Source organism: Glandiceps talaboti, chromosome 13 (assembly GCF_964340395.1).
Source record: "Glandiceps talaboti chromosome 13, keGlaTala1.1, whole genome shotgun sequence".
In the NCBI taxonomy this organism is placed as follows: domain Eukaryota; kingdom Metazoa; phylum Hemichordata; class Enteropneusta; family Spengelidae; genus Glandiceps; species Glandiceps talaboti.
In genome coordinates this window covers 2,465,771-2,492,267 of record NC_135561.1, presented here as the reverse complement: position 1 = coordinate 2,492,267, position 26,497 = coordinate 2,465,771, and the positions used below count along the sequence as shown (strand labels likewise).

At 37.2% G+C, this 26,497-nt stretch overlaps 1 protein-coding gene across 1 annotated transcript; it reads left to right on the top strand.

The window, feature by feature from the left end:
* The first annotated feature begins 7,302 nt into the window (after nt 1–7,302).
* On the top strand, nt 7,303–14,238 carry LOC144444893 (uncharacterized). The gene is made up of 5 exons (XM_078134443.1): nt 7,303–8,410; nt 8,631–8,735; nt 9,449–9,829; nt 10,928–11,278; nt 13,400–14,238. Exons 1-5 carry the CDS (start codon nt 7,303–7,305, stop codon nt 14,236–14,238), a joined length of 2,784 nt encoding a protein of 927 aa, XP_077990569.1.
* Nucleotides 14,239–26,497: the final 12,259 nt, after the last annotated feature.

The window sequence follows — 26,497 nt, the reverse complement described above, 5'->3', positions numbered from 1 at the left end:
GTATTATACTATTCAAACTTTGGTTCACATCATTTATAAAGTATAGCGCCCCCAACGGTAGAGTGTTAGTATACACATGATGTGAACAATTATTGTTTGTATTTCCATAGTTGCGAGAGAAAAAAGGCTGAAAAGAGCTGCCAGTGTAAATGACTTGAGTAATGTACCAATACCGCAAGATGACCAAAACTTCTACCATGAGCATCGCTGTCAAGAAGAGGCCGAAGAAAGGAAGAAGAAACTCAGAAGATGTGAGTCAGTAGCAGAAGTCTACCTTCTATCATCAAATCGTGACAAAGAAAGGAGCTCGTTTGTAGAGGAATTAGAGAAGATGAACCATCCCGTTCCTGATATAGATAACAATGTCTATGAAATTGTGAAGGTTAAGTTGGTAGAAGACAGCAAGGAACTAGAGATACAGTTAACAGAACTAAAGAAAACAGAGAAAGACCTTGAAGAGCAAAATTACACAATTGACACAGAGATTGAGGAAATCAAAGACAACATTGCAAAGCAGAGAGCAACACACAGACAGAAGCAAGAAAACATGAGGAAGGAGATTGAAGAGCTGAAAAGAGAAAAAAAAGAGCATGATGATTTGGTTGCAAAAAATGAACGTCTGAGTAGCGAAGTGGAGATACGTACTAAGGAGATTAAAGAACTGGAAGAGTATGATGGTGATAGGCAGAAACAACTTGAAGAACTGAAGGAAAAACTGGCACAAAAGTCAGAAGCTTTAGAACGAGATTGGAAAGAAAAGATAAAATCACAACGTATGTGAGAATCTTTTGCCTTTTAATTACCACACATTTTGACAATGTTTAAAGTGCCAAAGTCATGTTTGAGTGGATGCATGAATATTAGGTCATGTTTGAATATATGATATTATGCACAAGTCCCTGGCCTCATGTTAACATGATGCACAATTCAATTAATGTATGTATTTGCCGATGTACCCAGTAAGTTGATTTGATTTGCCACTGATGCACAACAATTACTGGTGCTCCTTATTCCTTACTACATATTGCCTCCGTCACAAGAAAACCTTAGCTTTTATCATTTTGACCAATTTTACAACAAGAATGTCTGTCTTTTGTTTTGAAAACTCACTGGTTACAGGTACTTGGTACAGCCTGTGAAAAACACCAGTGCATTTTCTTGCTTGTGGTAAGCAGGAATTAGACAAGTGTCATACAAAGATATACAATGTAAATAGTGTTCACAACTTATCAATGTATAAACACAACAGGAGCAGTGGATCCGATAACTCTCTTTACTGACAGAACCCTACATATTATAATAATGATAGTGTCCTTATATTAATTTATAACTTCCACAGAATATAAACAAACTGATAAAAGCACCATATGAACCTACATCAGAAGCACACCATTTTAAAAAATTTGTATCAAGTGTATTGTTGTTTTTACTAATTTTGTCTTTGTATGAAGTCTTTCCTTGGCTCACTTCATTCAAGCAAACACATTGCTGTATTTTTTTCTTGGGTTAATTTATAGCACAATATCAGCTAACTCTAGACACTGCAATAGCAAAGCAATGAGAACGACATTACTGTATGTCAAGAATTGTTTCCAGTTTATCTCCATTACATACAGACATGATTATATTATAATAACTATTTAGCAATAATGAAATCAATTCTAATATCTCCCTAGGTGATTCGCCTATTATTGGCTGCAGGAAGTTTGGTGAAGAAGGCTCCGAAATCAACCAAGTGAATGGTCCTAGTGGAATCACTGTTAATCACAACAATGAGTTAGTCTTTGCTGATTACAACAATCATAGATTACAGATACTAAACCAAGAATATCAATGTCGTCATGTGATTGCATTGGAGGGATTTCCACAACCTTTCAAACCACGTGATGTTACAGTGTCAGCTGATGGCCGTTACTTTGTCAGCGATGAAGGCAACAAACAGGTTGTAGTGTGTACAGAAGACAACAAAGTCCTTGCTACTTTTGGTCAGAAAGAGGGATTGAGTCCACATGGTTTGGCCTTAACAAGAGATGGTCATCTCCTAGTCACAGACCAGAACAAGAATTGCATCAGCAGGTACACACTGGATGGTACACATGTTGCAGATATCGGCTCCACAGGTACTGGTCCTGGCCAGTTCAAGTCTCCGATGTCAGTTGCAGTTAACAGCCGAAATCAGATGATTGTATCGGATTCGGATAATCATCGTGTGCAGATGTTAAACATGAATGGCACATTTCTGGGATTTGTCGGCCCTGATGGTACTGGAGCCAGTGCTAATCAGTTGCAATCACCATACGGGATCAATGTAGATGAGGAAGATTACATCTATGTGTGTGATATGACAGCAAATGTCATTGCCAATTTCACACCAGAGGGAAGGTTTGTTGAAAACCTTGGCAGAGCCCAGGTTAGAAAGCCGTCATTTGTAGCTATCAGAAATGAAAAACCTGAAACCCTTACAATGATAGTCACAGAATTTGAACAGAACGATTTCAAAGTTATCTTACTCTGAGTGTGTTGGTATCATTGTTGAGAACTTTACAGAAGACTGGTGCAGCATCATACACTGTTGAAAACTTTGACAGAGCAAGGACTCAAACTTGGCACTACTAGCCAAACCAGAATTCTTTAACCACTGAAATCTCTCAAATCTCAACCAGTACCAGCTAAAGTGACTTCTCACTGTGCATTACTTAGTCTAAAACAACTGCCACCTCAGATTACTAGTAATCATCTGAAATGTCATCTCAAAATCACTCAGGAAACAGTATTTAATGTTCTACAAGTAGTGAGGGGTATGAATTGACAGATAAAATACTATATATATTTGGAGACAAAATATGTGTATAAACATTCAGGGAAATAAAGACCACCTCATTTAACACATCTGTTCAGTAACTATGGTAACCATATATAAAGACTATTATTGTTACTACATGCAATATTAGAAATTCAAACTTTTCTACCTGAGCTTATGTGTTAGTACTCAATTTTGTGATATATGTACTATGGTCTGCAGAATGTTATGAAATTGTGAACTTCAACACAGTCAGGCATTTTGACTGAAAGATGTAACAGTATCAAAAATAAAGACCATGTGAAAGACTTCATGGAAAAGTATTGACAAGACAAACATGACTGTGATAAGTTATGAAAACATATTGTAAATGTGCTATCAATGTGAAAAGAAAGTCTATTTTCTTGGTTTCCATGAAAACCAGTGTACAATATAATAATTGATGGTTATGTCACACGAGTAAAAAGTTAATCAACTCAGATTGTACCACTTTAACTCATGCACTTTCTCTTTTCTCTCTTCATTTCTTTGATTTTTGTCTGTATTTATTGTACGCATATTAATGTACACAAGTATATTTTCTTTATATGTATGATTTTATTCTCTACAAAGAACTGCCCATGTTGGAACAATAAAGATGTATTGTTTCATGTTGTGTTGTGTTGTGTTGTATTGTATTGTATTGTATTGTATTGTGTTGTATTGTATTGTATTGTGTTGTATTGTATTGTATTGTATTGTATTGTATTGTGTTGTATTGTATTGTATTGTATTGCATTGTATTGTATTGTATTGTCTCTTCCTATGGTATTGGTAGAAAGAGAAGTCTAATTGTGTCTCTTTTAATTCAAGTCACTGCAGGAATGTTTTAATGCAAGGTTTTTATCAAGCATCATAAGTATCTCTTAAAACAGTGTTGAATCATTTCTGTTTTTGCAGCTTCATTAATATTCATAGTGTCCACAATGTCAATTTGATTTATAAAGATAGGCACAAAAAAGATTGTATGTTTCACAGAATATTAATAATAATCTTTAAACTGGATAGTGCTTTAAGTGAATAAACACTTGTCTCCCAAGAAGCCCAGTGTGGGCCATATCCCTCATGGGTTCAGTGTTAATGCAGGAGGAAACTGGCCTGCCATGGAGTACACGGGCAAAACCTGCATTGTTCGGTAGAGTCAAACTAAACGACACTCTTCTTACTTACAGCATGGTAAATTTAATCGAACCCTGAATAGGTTTGAACCCCGACCACAGTGGTATCTTTATCTAAAACTGCCAAACGGAAAAAAGAAACTGTTCTCAGCTATGAATCAGTATGATGGTCTTGACTATGTAATGGCTATTATGTTGTAATATACTGTACTCCCTGCAGTCATAAAGACAAGTCATACATACCCATACAAATTAATTGTATATTAATTACTCCCAATGCTGCATCAACACAAGTGCCATATGTGTAATTATGAAATTTAAGATTTGTACAAACTTGTAAATATTGATTTTAATACAAGCCGAATTCCAAAATGTTGAAATAGTGGTATATTTTTATTATTAAAGGTTGATCAGTAATGCTATATTTGTTGTGAAGTGTCTGTGTGTTGGTGTTTGTGTGTGTATGACGTCATAGCAACAATAGTCTGTATGCATTGATTGTATGTATATGATACATGTGTATGACGCCATAGCAACAATAGTTTGTATGCATTGATTGATATATATATGTATGACGCCATAGCAACAATATAGTCTGTATGCATTGATTTGATAATGATGTATGTATACATGTGTATGATGCCATAGCAACAATAGTCTGTATGCATTGATATATAGTCTGTATGCATTGATTGATATATATATGTGCGAGGCCATAGCAACAATATAGTCTGTATGCATTCATTTGATAATGATCATGTGTTTGATGCCATAGCAACAATAATCTGTATACATTGATTGATATATATGTACGACGCCATAGCAACAATAATCTGTATGCATTGATTGATAATGATCGATGTTCACTTTAATTATACTGGTGCCCAGGAACTGGATTAAAAAACAAATTAGTGAATTAACTAATTGATAGGAATGAAAAATACACAAATAAAAATAAATGCATGATTAAAAGGAAGTACCATAAATACAGGAATAAATATCTACACATATATGTTATTATATGGCGAGCCATACAAAAAAACCCTCATGGTTATGTTTTGTTTGTTTGTTTGTTTGTTTGTTTGTAATATGGCTCCTGGGTTCCATGTTTGTAAGTCTCATAGATCATAGAGATACAAATAGTTATATGTGTACATGGTATTCATTTATGTTTTCTTTGTTTTGTTTGTTATTTTATTTATTTTTTTATTTCTTATTCTGTTGTTGTTTTGGTTTTGGTTGTTTACTCAGTCTTGAATATAATCATGGGGGGGGGGGGGGGGGGGCTGACTCAAATTCCTGTACGGTCACGTGGAAGCATGTTCGCCATATTGAAGTCGACGACGCTGCCAGTAGCTGGCGTCGTTCATAAGTGTTTGTTAGTCATCACATCGGCCATTTCTGCAGACTTTAAACTAAACTAAACTATTAATAATTACGTATTGAGGAGAGTAGATGTACCGTTGAATCATAATTTATCCATTTTGGTAAGTAATATGTAGTAATATTAGAAAAATGAATGGTTCAAATGGCACCGAAGTCTGAGCGCCGCAAAGTCGAGTCCCAGAGCTGCTAGCCCAGATCGACAAGTCTATCACCCATAACTTTTAAACAAAGCATCTTGCTTACTGTATCGAAGTTCGAAGTAATGTTCCCCAGTCGGGTTTCTACGATTATGTATATTTTTGTGCCATGATAACACCGACAAGGAAATGATAGCAAACGCCACCCATATCGTTCCAGAAGTCTAGATCATGGCGTTTATTTCGTGGTTGTTATTTGAGAATTCATCGTTGAAGAACCCGGAAATGGACTTCGGCCGTTCCGCGTGTCCTACTCCTAGATCCTATAAATGCGAACTTTACGCTTTTTACTTGCAATTTATTTTGATCAAAGTATATCAAAAGTTTTGTGTGGTCGTGTTCAAATGGTTGTAGTCTGGAAATCGACATTGCACTCTGGGGCAAACCTTATTATTTGTATGAGAAATGAACCAATCGACACCAATCAATATGTCTGCCGTTCACACAGTTATGCAAATAAAGAAAGCCTCTTGTGTCCTCAAGCTGGGGTCAAACTTCAACCATTGTCCGAACTCGCGACTAACCCCACGTATAGTAGTAGAGTCGCCATGTTTTATGCAATTGTGTGTTTGACAGTACAGTACATTCTTGCCTTTATATTGCCTTTTTAGTACAAAATTCATTAATTGTGTACATGCATAATTTACAAGTCCGTTTAAAATCAGGTTACTTCATAGTTAATCGAGGATGGGTAACATTAACAATTTAATACCAAGGTCTGATTGTAAATTAGAAAGGTATCTGGGTTTATAAAAGTGTTCAAGACACTGACTAAATTTGCTACATGGATATTGTAAATCATACTGAACTCTCTCTGCCATGATTGATTCTTGCTCAAGTTTTATGCACGAGTCAATGTCAACCCCCACCTCGGGGCACATTGGGGGATTTGGAAAGTAGTCTTATAAAATTTGTCAAATGCCCCACCCCTTGGGGCAAGACATTCTGGAAAATCCCCACCTAAAACAAGTAAAACTCCCAACATTTCCCCCACCATAATGGGTGGGGCATTCAAAAATTCTGACTGACACACAGCCATTCTTTTACGTCCCTGAAAATGGTAGGGAGGTCAATATGAGGCAATTGCCCCACCCCCTCGGGCATTGTTTCATGGCAAACACGGTCTAATCCCCCACATTTGTCCCGTATCGCCCTCGGGCATTACATTGACTCGTGCATTAGTGTGTTTTATGTTAATACATTTTACTTGAAGGCCACTGTCATCTACAGACTGCCTATAATGTGAGTACAAATTGTTATAATTTACAACTAGTTTTTGACCTCATTGAGATTTTTCGTAATCAAGGAATTTTATTCCAATGTACAGACTTACAGCAGTGCCAATCACAAGCAATCTAAGATTCAGTCATTCATGTCTCTCCCTTCCCCAAAATGCAAGAAGAATCAGTCATTCCTTTCTCTCCCCTTCCCCAAAATGCAAGAAGATTCAGTCATTCCTAAAATTTCCTTTCTCTCCCCTCCCCCAAAATGCAAGAAGAATCAGTCATTCCTTTCTCTCCCCTCCTTCAAAATTCATTGACCAGTGCCACCCTCCACCCTTCCCATGAACTTATATCTTACAAATTTTAAAATTGACAATATGTTTTGGCACTTTCTTTCTTGACTTTTGCAGTTCTGTACATTAAATCCAGACAAGATGGTGTGCACTGCATTGATAGTAGCTGAAAAATGGGCAGATCTCACAGAAGGAGAGGTACCAGCTGCCATACGGTTCTTGGCAAAACAAATGGATTCAATAGGTATGGAGGTAAACTGTACAGTCCTGGAAGTCGCTGGTGTAGAGGATGAAGATGCTCTCGCTCTTGGTGTACAATTGCATGTACCAGATCCAGCTGGCCGACTACGTCTCAGAACACCACATCCTGATTGGCTCCTTTCTCATAACCTGTATATGCCAAATTTGCAAAACCAAACCAACGTACGAGTAATTTTTGGATTTGGTCTCCAGACATCAGATGCTGCTGTGAAGATAAGACAAGATCTCTTCCCGCATGCTCTTTGTTACATCGTCAACATCTGGCCATTTGATAGTTTGAAACCACAGATCCTTGGAATTAAAAAAATGGAGGTGTTCTGGCGATTTCAACTCCTGAAAGAGGATATGAAGGAAGCTGATGCTATATTCTCAATTGGTTACAACTGTTATGAGTTCTACCGTAACATGTTTGTGAATTATGATGAACTGACACAGAAACACCATCAGTTGACACCCATACCATATGAAAGATACTTTGGTGAGGCACTTGACGAACACCGAAGTGTGTTTGAAAGTAAAGAGTTCCATATTGTAAGCCTGTTTGAAGAACATTTCATTGATGATGCCAAAACTTACAAACCGATTGCATCAATGCTACATTCCCTGGGAGAATCCCTCAAAGTTGACATAACTTGGAAAATTATGGGCTTTCCAAATGGAAAGGAGAGGCTATTCATGGAAGTACTAGACCCAGAAGTCCGGGCAATTGTTCAGCCAGTTCCACCATTATCAGTATATGAGTACGATGATATGGTACAGAGGGCTCAGCTCATTCTCATTCCACCTTCAGCTATCAATTCACGAAACCTTGCCCTCACTGCCATGGCTTTGGCTATACCAATAATCGTTCCTGTGGAGTCCGATATCCATGTCTTACTGGACCAACACACACGGCACATAGAGAAGTTCATGGTGTCTGATATGGAAGATATGCAGGTATTGAAGTTTAAGATACGAGAGGTGATAGTGCGGCCAGAGCTAGCATTACACAGAGCAATAGAAGTGAAACGACATTTGCAAATAACTGCTGCTATTGCAGAGAGAGATATGAATGTTGGATTCCGATATATCATCAGACCTGATAGATTTGGAGGTAAATATCAGTGAACTCTTTTAATACATAATATATGTGACAGACACATTCACACATAAACATGCATGCACATACCCTGATAAATGTTTGAAAATGCAAGTATACTTTTAGGCATAGTGCATGTATGTGAACCCCTTTGTTCTTCTTAGGTAAAGACACTTTAATTTGAATGTGGTCAATTGATGGCATATAATTGAGTCTTTTTCACCTCTCTATTTAGGACCAGGCCTATCACAGTCAGAATCATTTTCAATGTCTAGAAATTTGGTTGATCCATTCAACAATCGACGCTTTCTACACCATTTGAAGAGAATACGCGAAGTCTGTAAGTATTCTTGATAAAGTTTAAAGTTAAAACAGTTACTGCATTCTATTTTTTAGTCCAGGTCCAGACTGGCCATATTACGTACCCATTACTATTACCAGTCTCGTTTATACATATTTGTGCATAGTTTATGCTCCATATTTATAAGGTACTCACAGTCAGAGTGTCCTCTAATGATAGCCAGATTTTGTTGTTGTGAGTCAAATTGAGAAAAACTGGGATTTCATGTGAGTCATAACATAGTGGCACAACAAATTGACCTAGAAGGCACACTGCTCACTGTATTCTACATACTGCCAAGCATACTTAGCCACCACTTGCAATTAACTGAAACTCTACGCCAATTTCAAGTTGACATGCCACTGATGTTTTGGTGTTTTCATATTCCTATTTCTTACAATGTGGTGACTCACAAGAAATCCCAGTTTTTATCATTTTGACTCACAACAACAAAATTTGGTTATCATTAGAGGGCACACTGACGGGTGGTAAGTAGATAAAACTTACCTGTACTGAGTTCCTCAGTCATTTTACCAAGGTTCTCCACCAAAACTAATATATTACAATGTATGGGAACTATGCCAGTTTTACCAGATTTACCCCTGTCAGTTACCAGGGTTACTGCACTTTAACAAAAACACTGAATATGCAGCCTGTACAGTTTTCTCACTTTATTGTATTCTTCATAATATTTTTTTTTCTTTTTTTCCAAGATGAAGCCACAGTTTTTGTGAGTATCAAAGGAGGAATCCCTGAACCTACCACTAACATGGCGACTATACGTGAGACTCTGTTTGGTATGGATAGACCAGAGTTTGAACTCTCCATGAACAAGGTGGCTGACCTCCATCCTCAGTTGAAGGCAAAATACTTTGATCGTCGTAATAACCGCTTCGTTCTGGAATGCAAAACGATAGAAGCTCTGTGTGGTTTGTGGAAAGCCTATGAGCAACAAATTTTGCTAGATATTATGCAGTCCACACTACTGACTTGCGAAATTGTGGAAGAAATACAAGCCAGGCACTTAAGACTACACGTCAACCTTGACTATGAAGAGTACGAGGCTGGTAAAAGAGAGTTGAGATTTGAAAAAGGTAAGTGTGTAGATAAGGCATATTGTACCATTTACATTTTGTTTGTCTAGTAGAAAAAGTTAAGAAGATTTGTCCAAAAGTAGACTTACAAAAAGACAGTTGTCAATCTATTAGTAACAGCTTCTTATGAAACAGTCTTTTACAGGTAAAATATCGAGGGATTGCCGAACAACTGTGCATATCATACACATTTTGTGTTCCCCAAGAACAATTTAGATAGATAAGAAACAGGCTTTGTATTGAGTTGTCTGTGGGAAGCCAGTTTCTGATCTATCTAAATTGTTCTTAGGGAATATAAAATGTGTATGATACACAGAGTTGTTCGGCAATCTCTCACTGTTTTACCTGTAAAAGACTGTTTTATGCAAAATACATAATATCATAATACACAGGTATCAAATTCATCGTAATCTACACAGTGTACTTTAATGTTACAGTGAATATTAACGGGACAAACACAGACAACACTTTTGTTGTTCAATTGAGTAGAGTGCACAAGTGGGTGATAGCGGTTCCTCTTGTGGGATTCTTATCACCCTGTGATCAAGATAGTGTAAACATTGGAATTCCCAAAACAGTACACTGCAAGTTTATAGAACTCTATCAATAAAATGCTAACTACGTCATCCTATGGACCGGTACATTCATATGTGTCTGGCCCCTTGAAAATAAAACTAGCTTTCAGAGATGCCTCCTTACTGAGATTGAAGCGTACACTCAGAATGTTTCTTATGCCTTCCATGATAACTTACAAGACATTCACATAGCAGCCTCTATCCTACCGTACCATGTCCCCAATTATACATCTGGGTTGATTCAGTCACACTCCATGAATGCATGTTTAGGATTAAAGCATTCACATAATGATCGCTCTCCTACCAGATCCCAAATTATACAGCTGCATTGACCACCTCACAATTGTGGTTAAAATCTTTTCCAAGAACTTTAGCCACTCAGAAACAAACAGCAGTTGTAAGGCTTAAACCAAGAACTTGTAGATTCCATGTTGACCACACAATGTGTTTAATTATCATGACTCCATTTACACAAACTTATATTGTATACATAGCTCACAGTAATGTATCTTTGTTTTTACAGATGCAAGAGACAAAAAGATGACGCGCAGAGTTAGTGAAAGTGATATTAGTAAATTATCACTACCAGAAGGTGATCGACATTTCTACGCTCAGCGACAAAAACGAATTGAGGAAGAAGCAAGAAAGAAGACCTTGACAAAATGCAAATCCCTGCAAGAATTGTACCTCTATTCATCAAACCGGGACAAGACATTAACGTTTGTACAAGAGTTAGAGAAGATGCCTCATCCCATACCCAGTGACAAGAACAATGTGTATGATGAAGTCAAGGTAGCCCTTATCATGCACAACAGGACACTGTATAAACGTGTCACTGACCTCAAGATGGAAGAGACAGAATTAATAGCCGAAGGTAAGGAAATTGACAAAGAGATTGATGAAATGAAGGTGAAAATTGCAAAGCAACAAGATAAACACAAATCCAAAATAGAGAGCTTAAAGAAAGATATCGCAGACCTGATGAAAGAAAAGGAAGAACAGGTCAAGATGGCTGAAGAAAATGAACGTCTGCGGAAGAAAGTGGAGGCACGTCAAAAAGAGGTAAAAGAACTTGAAGATATGACTGGAGACAGAGAGACTCAGATTGATGTACTGAAAGCAAGACTCCAACAAAAGTCTGAAGAATTAGAACGTCAATGGAAAGCTAGTTTAACTGCTCCACGTACGTTGACAATCTTAAGAGTGAGTTTAGAGGCATGACAGAATTGTTATACATATTTATATTCTTTGCAAAGATTTTTGTTTTATGGAAGAAGATATCTCTAATGATAAAACTGAAAAGTTTTTGTTACTTCTTACAGTTAGAAAAATATATTTTATTATATTATATTGTTTATTTGCCAGAGGTCGAAAAAAAATTTACATATCAAGTGAGGAAAATGAAATAATCAAGTAATCACATCGCCAATGAGAAAAAAAAAAGTATATATAAAAGAATAACTTGAACTTCTGGCTGGACCACAAAAATAGTTTGTTCAAACTAGTTGAGTTCGTGGCCCAAGGAAAACATATACATATGTAACTAAAATAGAGCTTTTTAAATACATGAATAAAATAGTGATTGAAATTTTTATTGAGGGTTTTAAATAGGCTTGTTAGATGGGGTATTTATTATTTGGAGATGTGATAAACAGTTTGTGGAGTCATGATGGTTGAATGGTTAGAGTGGTTGGCTTGTAATCTGTACATTGCTGGTTGTGGAGTCATGATGGTTGAATGGTTAGAGTGGTTGGCTTGTAATCTGAACATTGCTGGTTGTAGGGTCATGATGGTTGAATGGTTAGAGTGGTTGGCTTGTAATCTGTACATTGCTGGTTGTAGGGTCATGGTGGTTGAATGGTTAGAGTGGCTGGCTTGTAATCTGTACATTGCTGGTTGTAGGGTCATGGTGGTTGAATGGTTAGAGTGGCTGGCTTGTTATCTGTACGTTGCTGGTTATGGAGACATGGGTGAATGGTTTGAGTGGCTGGCTTGGAATCTGTGGATTGTTGGTTGTGGAGTCATGATGGTTGAATGGTTAGAGTGGTTGGCTTGTAATCTGTACATTGCTGGTTGTGGAGTCATGATGGTTGAATGGTTAGAGTGGTTGGCTTGTAATCTGTACATTGCTGGTTGTAGGGTCATGGTGGTTGAATGGTTAGAGTGGCTGGCTTGTAATCTGTGCATTGCTGGTTGTAGGGTCATGGTGGTTGAATGGTTAGAGTGGCTGGCTTGTTATCTGTACGTTGCTGGTTATGGAGACATGGGTGAATGGTTTGAGTGGCTGGCTTGGAATCTGTGGATTGTTGGTTGTGGAGTCATGATGGTTGAATGGTTAGAGTGGTTGGCTTGTAATCTGTACATTGTTGGTTGTGGAGTCATGAATGTTGAATGGTTTGAGTGGCTGGCTTGGAATCTGTACATTGTTGGTTGTGGAGTCATGATGGTTGAATGGTTAGAGTGGTTGGCTTGGAATCTGTGCATTGTTGGTTGTGGAGTCATGAATGTTGAATGGTTTGAGTGGCTGGCTTGGAATCTGCAGGTAGCAGGTCCGTGCCTTATTGCTGCCATTTGCTTCTGAGTGGCTAAATTCTTTGGGCAACATTGTGCCTCAGTCAATCCAGCTATATAATTGGGGACCTGGTAGGATAGGTGTTGCAATGTGAATGCTTTAATCCTATGTGCTTATAGAGGCTGTAATGGATTGTATGCTCCCCAGGGAGTTGAGGAAGTGTAAAGGGCTATCGTGCCATTGTAGGTCCATGCCATGAGTAATAATTGTAAAGTACTTTGAGCACATTGTGGGAAAGGGCTATATAAAAACTAACATTGAAAAATAAATCAGCCATTCTGTCATTAGTCTTAATTTAGGCATAATGGCATGTGTAAACAAACCTGATTTTGAACAATTATACTTTTGCAAGACAGTGTTTTAATATCTTACATCATGACACAATTATAATAATGTAGATATTTTTATTTCTTTGTATGCTAGGTCCCCCACCAAGGATTGGCTGCAGGAAGTTTGGTGAAGAAGGCTCCGAAATCAACCAAGTAAATGGTCCTAGTGGAATCACTGTTAATCACAACAATGAGTTAGTCTTTGCTGATTACAACAATCATAGATTACAGATACTAAACCAAGAATATCAATGTCGTCATGTGATTGCATTGGAGGGATTTCCACAACCTTTCAAACCACGTGATGTTACAGTGTCAGCTGATGGGCGTTACTTTGTCAGCGATGAAGGCAACAAACAGATCGTAGTGTGTACAGAAGACAACAAAGTCCTTGCTACTTTTGGTCAGAAAGAGGGATTGAGCCCACATGGTTTGGCCTTAACAAGAGATGGTCATCTCCTAGTCACCGACCAGGACAAGAATTGCATCAGCAGGTACACACTGGATGGTACACATGTTGCAGATATCGGCTCCACAGGTACTGGTCCTGGCCAGTTCAAGTCTCCGATGTCAGTTGCAGTTAACAGCCGAAATCAGATGATTGTATCGGATTCGGATAATCGTCGTGTGCAGATGTTAAACATGAATGGTGGCTTTATTGGTTTTGTTGGCCCTGATGGAACCGGAGCCAGTGCAAGTCGGCCACCATCACCATATGGTTTGAATGTTGATCAACATGACAACATCTATGTGTGTGATGTCAATGCAAATATAGTTGCCAATTACACACCGGCTGGAAAATTCATCGAAAACCTTGGCAGAGCCCAGCTTAGAAAGCCGTCATTTGTAGCTACCAGAAATGAAAACCGTGGAACCCCTACAATGGTAGTCACAGAATTTGAACAGAACAATTTCAAAGTTGTCTTACTCTGAGTGCAAAATGCATGTTGCACTGTCAAGAATCAGAGAATTGAGAATCTTGACAGAGCCCAGGTAAAGCAAATCCTGATTTGTAAGTGTGAAAAAAACTATGACAATAATAGTGACATGTATAATTTTTAGTTACTACTGTCTAGCGAGGTCGTCATATTTTGTCACCAGGAGTTTTTGCATCAAGTATTTTAAGAATTAAATACTTGATTACTGTGAATGTATATAGTTTGATGCACAAAGTGCATAAGATAAATGTTTAAAGAAAATTACCAATTAAAATTATATTAGATCTCCAATATATGAAATATATTTTTGGAGTAATTTACAAACATATTTTGATAATATTGGATTATGATAATTTAATATATGTAATAATGCTGGTTGATGTACAGCTATAGAGTGTGATTGTGATTGTATTCTCATCGTAGTGAGCTTATCGAGAATTGTTACAGCAAAGATGACAAGACGGATGGATGGATAGATAGACAGATGGATGGATGGATGTATAGATAGATAGACGGATGGATGGATGGATGGATGGATAGATAGATAGACGGATGGATGGATGGATGGATAGATAGATAGATAGACGGACGGATGGATGGATGGATAGATAGATAGACGGATGGATGGATGGATGGATAGATAGATAGATAGACGAATGGATGGATAGATGGATGGATAGATAGATAGATAGATAGATAGATAGATAGACGGATGGATGGATGGATGGATAGATAGATAGATGGATGGATGGATGGATAGATAGACAGACAGATGGATGGACAGATAGATAGAGACACATGGATTGATGGACAGACAGACAGATAGATAGATAGATAGACAGACATGGATGGATGGACGGATAGATAGAGACAGACATGGATTGATGGACAGACAGACAGATAGATAGATAGATAGACAGACATGGATGGATGGACGGATAGATAGATAGATAGATAGACAGACATGGATGGATGGACGGATAGATAGAGACAGACATGTATGGACAGACAGATGGGTTTATGTGGGTGGGTGGGTAAATGAGTAGGTAGGCAGACAGACAGCCAGACACTGACCTTTGTCATATTTTTGACAAGATTGGAGATTTATAATTATTAGTACAAGAAATGTGTGACATTGATGAAGACAATGATTTTACATAGCTTAGTGAGTTTCTAATGCTATACTAGTATATTGCAGTCTAGTTGGAAGTCATGAAGAAAAAACCGTGATATTAAGAGTTAGGGGTAGGTAAGGGTCTATGCTTGTTTTGTATGTCCAGTCACCTTCTCCCCTCTCTCTGTATCAACAAATATATACTCAGTACTTACAGCTAAATTAAGGTAGGCTTGTATTGTTCACACATCATAGATAATAGCATTTGATATTTGGCATGTATAAAATTTAAAACGCCAAGCTACATTTATACTTATCTAGAATAAATCAGTTATCAAGTGGTAACTCGGCTTTACTGCAGTACTATGATAATGATCGAATTCAAAGTAGTAGGGGTATTTACAGGTGTATGACTTAATTTTTATAGTGAACTGAGAGGTTAGATGTCTTCATGTCATGAAAGTGAAGTCAAGGGTTAAGAGGTTATGTCATGAGGTTAGGTAGGGGTCAGAGGTCATCAGTTTCATCACTAACTTGATAGATCAGCGGTCATATGAGTGAATTTAAGGGTCAGATGTCATGACAGTGACTTGATGGGTCAAAGGCCATCAGTTTGATAGTACACAATATATAGTGGTGTGTTTTTATTTACCTGGTTGCCAAGCAACAAATCATTGACAGAATTTATAGTGAAGTGTGTACATTCATTCTTTTTTGTTGCTATGTGAACTTCAAAGCTGAAATAAAATAAATTTGCAATCTAACATGCTCATGTGAGTGAAAATGGTGTCAAACTTGTACAGTTGGTATGCCTCATGCATGGCAGATGTAATGTAATATGATTATTATTTATACCTTATCTGTCCGACCACCCCCACCCCACCCCACTCCATGTTTACTGTCCACAGTTGGTGAAATGATAATTGAAAGCATACATGTATATTTCTTTCCTTTCGCTAAAATTATCAGACAGTTCAAAACTCATTTTACTCATGGGAAAAAATGTCACAACAATTAGTACAGAGGGCGCCCTCTCTCGGTAGCTCGATCGACAAGATTGGTACGTACATGTATCTGTGTCTTAATGTGTGTGTATGTATGTGTGTGTATATATATATATATATATATATATATATATATATATATATATATATATATACTGCAGTCAAGTAAAAAAAAATCTTACGACTTCAGTAATCAATATCCTCCAATACTTATCCGTTGTACTGTGTGTTTTAGAATTAACTTGGAAAGTTTGAATTCGAACCTGATCAAGTTCAGTCACTAAGATATTCTGTGGGATTGAATTCAAAAAATGTTCATGATTCAGGTAATGATCTTTGATGGTAGGGTTATTCATGAAAGTTATATATTAAATTCTGATCCTACTACCCGACAAAATTGTATGATTCCTTTTTTTTTCTGTGACAACCACCATGGGATACCCCTTCACCTACACATATATATTAGGCCAACCTTTCAGCAACGCAGATGATGGACTAACAGGCTCCGATGGTTACCCATACGCAGAAGACGATTGAACCCCCACCACAGTACACTACATAACTTTATGCTATTACTAATTCTCCAGCCCCACATACACCACCCTTCAATGAAGCCACGCAGAGGACGGTCTAACCTCCACAGCCACGTTACCTTTCTAAACCACAAAGGACGACCTAACCCACAGAGGGGGGCCGACCGACCGACCTATTACCTGCAGAGGTTACCTCTCTGTCCACACTGGGACGACTTAATTTCTGCAAGTTACCCGACCCTAGAGTCACACAAAGAATGACTGGACGATCCCCACCGAGCAGGACAGAAACCCCACACGTTAGCTAGTCTCAAATAGGACGCGAGTACGTATATGCACCCTTCCAGCAAATCAACAGGTGGTAGAATCAAGTTAATTCCCCCATCAGATGAGTAGATATTCATTCATTTAAACATTGTATATTTCCCCGATCAATTACGACAATTACTGTCGAATTAGCTGAAATTGATTGCGTTTTAACTGTTTTTGAGAGAACGGTGTTTAAAAATAATACACTCCTCCACATCGCAAATAGTTATTTAACAATGTTGTTACTGTCACCCTATCACGTCCACGTTCCATTCTCACTTGGCCAATAAACGAACACCTCAATCGTATCATCACTTCTTTTATAAGCCAATGAATACCCTATAAAGAAGCGGTGATTGAAAGCGACATCCTGACAACCAGGATAGTTGAATCCGCGCAACAAAAATGTAGTGCTTACACCGTATAATAGAGTATGACCTTATTGACCTTCGGGCTGAGTGTCATATTAATACTGTGTGTGTGACAAAAGTGACCGCTAAATTTACAATGTTAAACTACTTCTAAGTTCTACTGGCAAGCATTGACACATACAGTTGTGTGTACTCCATACATGTCATTTATGTGGGTCTCACTTCGGTGCGAACTGATTTCTGGTTTTCAAGTCATATTAAATACTTTAGGAAGATGCATGATTTAGCAAAATTTGTCTTACTCGACCACGCAATTCCATTTTAGTACGAAATCAATGAAATTACGAGTGACGATATTCTTATTTGAAAATTCTATTTGATTGTCACAAAATAAAGACCAACCTGAAGACGCAAACTCACTTTGTTCATTTCAGCTGAAGGCATTGAAAGTGAAGACAGTGTGTTTTCTCTTTAACTTGGTGGACGTCATATATTTAGAAAGAGCGCAGCAAAAAAATTCACAAGCCCTCTAAAATTCCAAAACTATTTCCATAACAAATGCATTTTATATTTCATCAGCAGGCCACGTTAGTAAATGTACCAACATATGTAAAGCGACAGTGAAGTAAATGAAATTCGAGAAACCCCTTATTTTTAGTTGTCTTAGCTCAAATAAAGATTATATCGTTTAAATACAGTGATTTGTAAGTGATCCTTACCGACACACGTCATTTCATTGAGAAATACATGCAAAGTACAAACAACCCTCTAAATCACGAGAGCTCACATTGTTGATCTTTGACCTTTGTTGTACTGACTTTCTGAACAGACGTGTGCCCACAGTATGTAGTAATGGTAGACATATATATCACTCTATTTGAATATTTTGACACATTTAAGACTAGAAAACTGTCCGAGTTCATCATTGAGCTTGAGCTTTCTTGTTATTCTTTGTATATTCTTGAATTATAATATTGGACAATTAAATACATTTGCATGTAGAATTATCATCTGTCATAATCGTAATGAATTGATTTGATCAGAAATTAGGTTATAAAGTGATCGCAGTACACCTGGGTGTTCACAAAATGGTCTAGTTGCATAGGACTGGGTCTTTGGTGACTGGTTTTAAAAAACTGCTATTCTTCCTCACCATTCCGTAGGTACTACGGATCACGTGAGATAGCGCTTATGTACCCTCAAGTCAATGCGTTAATTTTTTAATCTAATATTGAGTAGCAACTCTGCCTCCATACTCAGTAATGATATTCATTGATCTGCATTGCATGGCTAAACTATCAGCTGAACTACTTGATACGTAAACTTCTAGGTAGCCTTGCAGTCAAACTGTATTTAATACCTTATCAATAACTCAGCAAAGTCATACCCTCGTTCCTCATCCGAACAGTTATAAGCATTAGTGATCGATCACGTGATAAATTCTGCAAAGTTAGTCAAGCTCTACCAAGACATTGTCATAATTTCCTTATTAATTGACTTTTTTCCTCTCCGACAAAAAGAACCTAACTAACGACCCCTTTACAAAAACGTATGAACTATAAAAATAAATATAAACGTTTGTATTTCTCATCAACAAATGAATAACGACACCAAACTTCAAAATTTGATATCATTAAACTTTTGATTCTGAAGAAGTTGTTCGAGAGCTCTGACAGACTTGTTAGGTATGTGATGTTTTCATAGTGTGAAAGTACCTCGTTAAACTATTGAAAACCAGTAGAAATGGTCATATACTAGTCTATGTAAAGTGTTTGCACTGTAAAAAAAATGTGACACGTATATAGCTTTATATGTCGTTGTCTTGGAAATTGGGTCATCGTTTCCATCATTAAATTTCACCTGGTGAGTCTTTCAGTACATAATGAAAACCATTGCATTGGTCTTTTGATGTCAATTATGAAACACTTCACGTAAATTTCGTGTAAATGATTTCGAAATAAGAGTAAAAATGCGATATTGTGTACACAAGTACAAAATATCATGAAAACAGATTTCAGTTTGGGTCATTCTTGACACAATAGATAAGGATGTACCATTGAGACGATCGTCGTGGATTTAGTTGCAATTGTTCTATTCATAGACGGACTGCAAACAAGTCTGGTTGAATTGCTATTGACAATACTGTGCATTGACCGTATATTACTTTCAACTCAACAATAGTTTGGAAGGGCTGTAATATTGGTAAACATGTAGTTGTTAACTATCCTGTGTACGAAACACACCGCCGGTTCACCACGTCATTTACGTTTGTGACAAAAGTGACCACAACAAGTTTTATTAGATATTAGTTCGGGAAATTTGTCATCAACATGTGAACAATAGCTTGGAAGGGCTGCAATATTTGTAAACAAGTGGTTGTTAGCCATCCTTTGTTTGGAATTGACGGCCGTACCGTTATGTTTATGTTTATAACAAGAGAATTAAGTATTGACGGCACATTTTTTGTTCAGGAAATTTGTTAACATATGAACAATGGTGTGACATTGTCTTTTTGTAGGTCTTGGCTTTGAACTTACTGTCGACTATCTTGTCATTGCAATGGCCAGAATTGATTTATTATTCTCTAGGGATGCTTTGAATATTATGTGGAGTTTTTCTACAAGACTACGGGACAATTCAGGTCACGACCTCGTGGGTTTGTCACTAGGGGGTTTATACTGAGCTATTGTAACTACGATGAAATAACGTTGAGATTACGATTGTCATTCAAAGATTGGCCACTGCACAATGACCAATGGTGCGGGACCAATTAAGATCAGTCGCGTCAAAGTTTCCCTCGACTTCGTAACGATAACAGTTGTACTGGATGTTACTACATACCCTGACTTCTGTTTTCAATTTTAACGTGTCCTCTTTTTTACGAAGTATTAAACGGCATTTAGAAGGTGAAACACCAGGCGATACGGAGTACTTCTGGAAAGCAGGTGACCTGGTTACTTTGGAAGATCTGAACTTTGGTGGTTGTAAAACAGTATGTGCAAGTAAGCGAGTTTTCTAAACTTTTGGACCACTTGCGTTGCCGTGTTTGAATGTTACTGGTAAAGTATTAACTGTGACTGCCAGAGGGATACCTGTAAAGTTTTGTACTTGACAAGTCAAAAACCAGAGGAATACTCATAGCGTGGTACCATATTGAAAGCTAGGGGAATGTAACTTTGTGAACAAACAGTAACGCACAGTTACAAGATTAACGTTGGAACGTTATGTATTTCAGTGTCTGATCCCAACATTGTTTGGCTATTCAATAGCAATGCTTTCAACCGTATACAAACACATGAACGGCATAATCCCCTAGGACAAACGTACCACTTACCATAGGCATGCTATAAACTCCACTCTAATTGATATCTACACTAAATAGTTGTAGTTGTCACGAATCCAACAACCCATAGTAGACGGTGACTCTGAACAAGCTTTTCGTGAAAATGGGCGATGCGAAAAAGCAAGAGATTGGAGGTTCCAAAAAGAAACCTGGTCCGGAGAATAGTCATTCAAATGCTGATTACTGGACGAAGGCAATGGTGCAAAACATGAAAGAAGAAGCACTTCTTAACAGAAAGTTGGGAAAAATTGAAAAGGAATATTCCCAAGCTATTATAAATATGACCCACACGCATAGGATGCTGACAGAAAGACTAAGTTTGGTCAATTGGTATCAGGGGAAAAAGAAAGAGCGTCGACGAGATTCTCGTAGCAGCGAAACATCAACTTCTTCCAGTGGAAGCAGCAGATTTGAAGAATTCAGAGACTACGAATACAAGACTGAATTGAAAGAGTATTGGGAATGGAGAAAACGTCTGGAAGATATAAGAGGAAAGAGCCACAAACCAACAATCGAATCGGAATTACGTGAACGCTTGAGGATGGAATCGTGTGCTTTACGGCGTCCCCCAGTTCCGAGGCTTCCCCCGTTAATCAAACCAAGTTTTATGTATCGACAGTGGAAGAAGCAAAATATAAAGAGACAACAGTTGAATCCGAAATATATGTTAGAGAAACGGCAGATGTATATTTTGGCAGAGGATGCCGAGAAGAAACAGAGACAACCTACGGAAAGAGGGAAAAATCGTAGTTCGTTGCCGAGGAATCAGACGGAGAACGAAGAAGGTGCAAAACAGCAAGTACCAGAATCAAACGGACCAGGTCCATTGAAAGAGACTGTTACTCCCACAAAACAAGGCGGAGCCTTCAAATCTTCTTTGCCCATGTTGAGAGAGCTTTCTCTAGTTTCGCCTGGTGACAATGAAAGAGAACGACTAGCAAAATCTGCAACCTTTACCTCGAAATCCGGAAATAGTGGGTCTTTATTATCTCCGCACAAAGCTGCAACATTTTTCAAGACCAGCAACAATGGACAACAATTAGCAGGAAGACCTCAATCTTCAGTAGACGCAGAAACATCAATCATTCCTATTAACGTTACACAGGATAACAACAATACTAAACAAAGCGCTGCAACTTTGGTCAACTAATACAATTGTGTGTACAGTGTGTGTGTTTATTGTGTATCAGTACAAATTTAATTTCAACAACGTACACAGAACAGTGCATCGTTAACCTCAAAACGAAGACTTCATTTTACGGCTTCATAAATTATGATGGCTAAATGCCAATTACGAAAACCATTTAAATATAACACATTTACGCCATTCTCTTCTACCATACATTTGACTAGTATTAATACAAGATGCAAAATAATTCAGAGATATGCATATTTAAAGTCTGGGTACAGATGACTGAGATCCCATGTTTCGACTAAAGTTAGTGTATGGAATACAAATACGTAACAATACACTAAAACTTATTTAAACTTTAAACTGATCCGATGTAAATTTGCACAAAGATATTTGGAAATCCAGACTGGTGTTATCGAATTCATTGGTACTCTAATACTATGTTTGACATCAATTGAATAGACCTACCAGTTGCTCGACAGTATTCAATAGTTTTAGTCGTTGGGGATAACATAAATACATTCTAAAACTACACACGAAATAAAGTTAAAGACTGTATCCCTTTAATGTTTTATAATACTTAACAGGAAATTGACAATGTTAAAACTTCCATGCCTTAAATTTTGGCAGTAAACATTATTTTGAGGGTGTATGAAAAGAAATATGTTTATGACTCATTCAACAAATTTAATTAAACTGAGAAGAGTTAGAGAATACTTTTAACATATTTAAGTTAGGGCTTTCTTCAAATTAGTGCATTTCAAGTGTTAGGCCTATCATATTCTCCAGTGAAAACTCTTTACTCCAGTCTCCGATGGAGTACTCATCATGTACAGCCCGCGAAAAAAACATCCGTTGGCGCATTTGCTTGAATGAAGTGAACTGAGGGAACGACTTCACAGAAGGACCAAATTAGATACATTAATAATACAACTGATACAAAAACAACAGAGGGTGCCAATGATTTTATCAGGCGATGATTTTATCAGTTTGTTTATATCTATGGAAGTTGTAATGTACAATATAACATTCTATCAGTAACCAGATCTATGGCATTCTAGCTCATGTGGTGTTTATGCTTTGATGAGTTATCGGCACTAATTGTACATTGTATGCATGTGCATGGAACCTATCTCAATCCTGCTTACTACGAGAAAAGCAAACGCACCGGTGTTTTTTCGCGGGTTGTATGACAACCATTCTGTGTTTTTACAAATACAAATGACACTACCAGCTTGTTTTGGATACTTGCATACTTGATCATTTTTATCCTATAACCTTATATTGACGTGAAAACATGGGAAGTATTTTTTTAAATCAAGAATTAATAACGTTTCCATTTCCGAAGATTTCAAGGCAACAAGAATTATAACAAGACATAGAGACACAGCCTGGTGCTCGACATATGCCGCCAAGGTATAAACCTCAATCCATAACAAAATAATAATATTATATTGGTATATTTGGTGACAACCACTAACATAAGAACTTAAAATATCATTAAGAAACTATAATGTCGTCATAATGATTGACATGTACATGTAATTGTTACTTTGTATCATTATCATATATAATTTATGCAGAAAAAGTGTCATCGGCTTGAAATGATGGGTTATAGTAATGCCACATCTCTTTCAACTTATGACCGTACTAGTAATCAATAGTTCGCTTGTTTACCAAATCAAAATTGAAGTTACCGTTATTCTGAAGTTTTTCAGTTATGTTAACTTTCATTGATGTAAATTATTCTACTCTGAGACAGTGCCTGGCACATATGTTTTAATGTTTACACAGTATCGACAAACCATTGTTATCAACGGATCAGCATCGCTGATTCCAAATTCTCCTCTGTGCAACCCTAAGACATGCATATTGCACACTAGACAATGGTCGTCTCGTTGTAACTCCAGACAAGAAGCCTTAAAACATGATTTATGTTAAGGTTGTTAAAAACTAACAAAGGAAATGCGATTTATACTCTGTGAAAACCAACAGATCACTTAATAGGCATGACCAACATTCCAGATTTGTTATGGAAGCATCTTTTTAACCACTACATAGCCAACACTCGAGTCAACAGTCACACGCTTGTTATGAATTCACTACCAAACAAAGCCAGACATAGTTTCGTAACATATTGGAATGTTTACAGCATTTTAAGTATTTTCTAAAATAATAAATGAACCAAGTTATACTTTTCAAAACGTGTAATTCAGTAAATATTTTCCATACATACGTAATACTGGTGTGTCTAGGATTTGTGAGACGGTGTGGATGATTGGTGGATGTAAAGTTATAGGTATAACTATACCAATCAGAATAACGCTTACATCCTATTAGCGTTATGTACATTACCTACTATTATACAGTATATACTGCATGTACTAGTATGTTACAATTGATTGTATTTTCTGTAAGTTCAATAAATGAAGTAGATGGGACAATATTCAAAACAATTTTTGTTCGTATATTAGATTTGTTTAAAGGGGCACAAGCTGAGTTTATACTTTGGGGGCGGTGAAGCGTAATTTCTGGTTAAAAATGTATGTTCTATTCCACTTACTGAAGCATATTCATAATCATTTGTTATCATAGCTGCTAAGAAAATAAAAACAAACCTCCCCACTGTCATGCTGAGGGACAAACGTTCACAAGCTATAGCATTGCGACACCGACACGTTTATATATGATGTAAACCATGATGAAAACTGTAGTGGTCCCCTGACTATATATGATCGATACAATGTAAAAAAAACATGATGGTAAACACAATAAAATACTACTGGAAACCCAGCACTGTATCTCACATTAGAAGTAAATATTAATCAACTTATCAACAGCTCTAGTAAATACAGAACCTGTTATCATGTAGGCCGTGAAAGTTTTCTAAATTTGGTTAGAAGTGCGAAAATGAAGTTCAGCAATTGCATTGACGCCAGGCCCCCTCCTCCTTTATTGAGATTGTGTAACATTGTGCGATCGTCCCTAAGTCGATATTAGTTTTGAAATAACATGAAATTATGTCCGTACCAATTCGAAGAAACAGCGATCAATTGTTTATATATGCATTCCTAAAATTCTATCTATCCACGTGTGAACTACTACTATGTTAGGCATGTGACTTTAATCTGATATTATCGTCACCTGAAATAGAAATTTATCACTTAGTACGTCATACAAATAAGTACCAATAATTTGATTCCTTGCATGGTTGACACAATATCTTCCACTTCAACAACACATTTCAGTGTACCGAGGCGCGAATAAGAATAAGTGTTCCTTTTCGTTCTATCTCGATTCCCTATAGCTACCATCAGGTACATGTATTACAGGTCCTGAGAATCTGCGACGATTTGTAGACAGCATTCACTTTCTTTCCAAGACAAATGGTTTAGTTCAGAACGGGTATACGACAAAATGGCGGTAATTATAGTAGTGGGAGAATATTTTTTAGCGAAGCATATCGAAACAGAAGTAACTGTTTTATCGGACGTTCGTGTATTGTATACTAGTCTGACAAATAGTGTAAATACAGTGTGGGCACACAACGTAACGCATTCACAATTTCTGTTATTGTTGCTACGTATTCACGATGTGTTGTGGAGCAAAACGTTTCATGTTAAGGGTGGTTTTCGTAGTACTATGTAATCACGGTATGTGAAAGTCGACATTATATTGTTGTATATCAAAATTCCTATGTTTCTATTTCAACGGCGTAGTCTGCTAAATCCGAATAAATCTCGGTTTGTGTGTGTGGCAAACTACTGTACTGTACACCAACACAGTTTCCGTTGCTGGAGTAACGACAAAGAGATATACCAAAATCCGTTATTTGTCACTATGACGAAGTGTTATTTGTGGGCCACTGTACTTTTTGAGAAAATAGCCATTGGGCTTCTTTCCATTTGAACAAATTTGTCATGACATCGACTATCTACTTCTCTAGTATGTTTGTAACTGGAGTTAAAGACGAGAAAGATAATTTGCTATTCATAAACCTGTCACATGTAATGTATGTATTCTGTTTACATTATTTACACACCATGTACTCGTTCTTTCCCTAAGTAGGTTTACATGCTAGGACTACCCGTCAATGCTGTGTCTCTAGTGGCATTTATGTATAACCATTTTTGATAACATCTCCGAATCTAGCAACAGACATGGCGCGAGGTTACCCCCGGGGGATAACCCCTATTGATCAGGTTGATTCATGTGATTCATTTTTGAGGGGACAGATTTATACTCGACTTAAATTGTGGATTTAACTGGATTTAGAAGATGAACACATAGTTTAAATATTCCAGTCATTACAAAGATCTCCAGCCACGTATTTACCTGAAACACTAAGCTTAGACTCTTTGTAGATAGTGAATTTTGACTAACAACGCTTCGCTCTAGTCGAAATCCGCCATCGCTAAGGATCTGGGGTATGAAAATACAAGAGAGTG

Bases quoted from the DNA above. Each gene is read 5' to 3' on its own strand.
- LOC144444893 (XM_078134443.1), top strand. From the start codon at position 7,303: ATGGAGGTAAACTGTACAGTCCTGGAAGTCGCTGGTGTAGAGGATGAA. The intron at 8,411-8,630 runs GTAAATATCAGT...CTCTCTATTTAG, and splicing joins CAGACCTGATAGATTTGGAG to GACCAGGCCTATCACAGTCA. The intron at 9,830-10,927 runs GTAAGTGTGTAG...TTGTTTTTACAG, and splicing joins AGAGTTGAGATTTGAAAAAG to ATGCAAGAGACAAAAAGATG.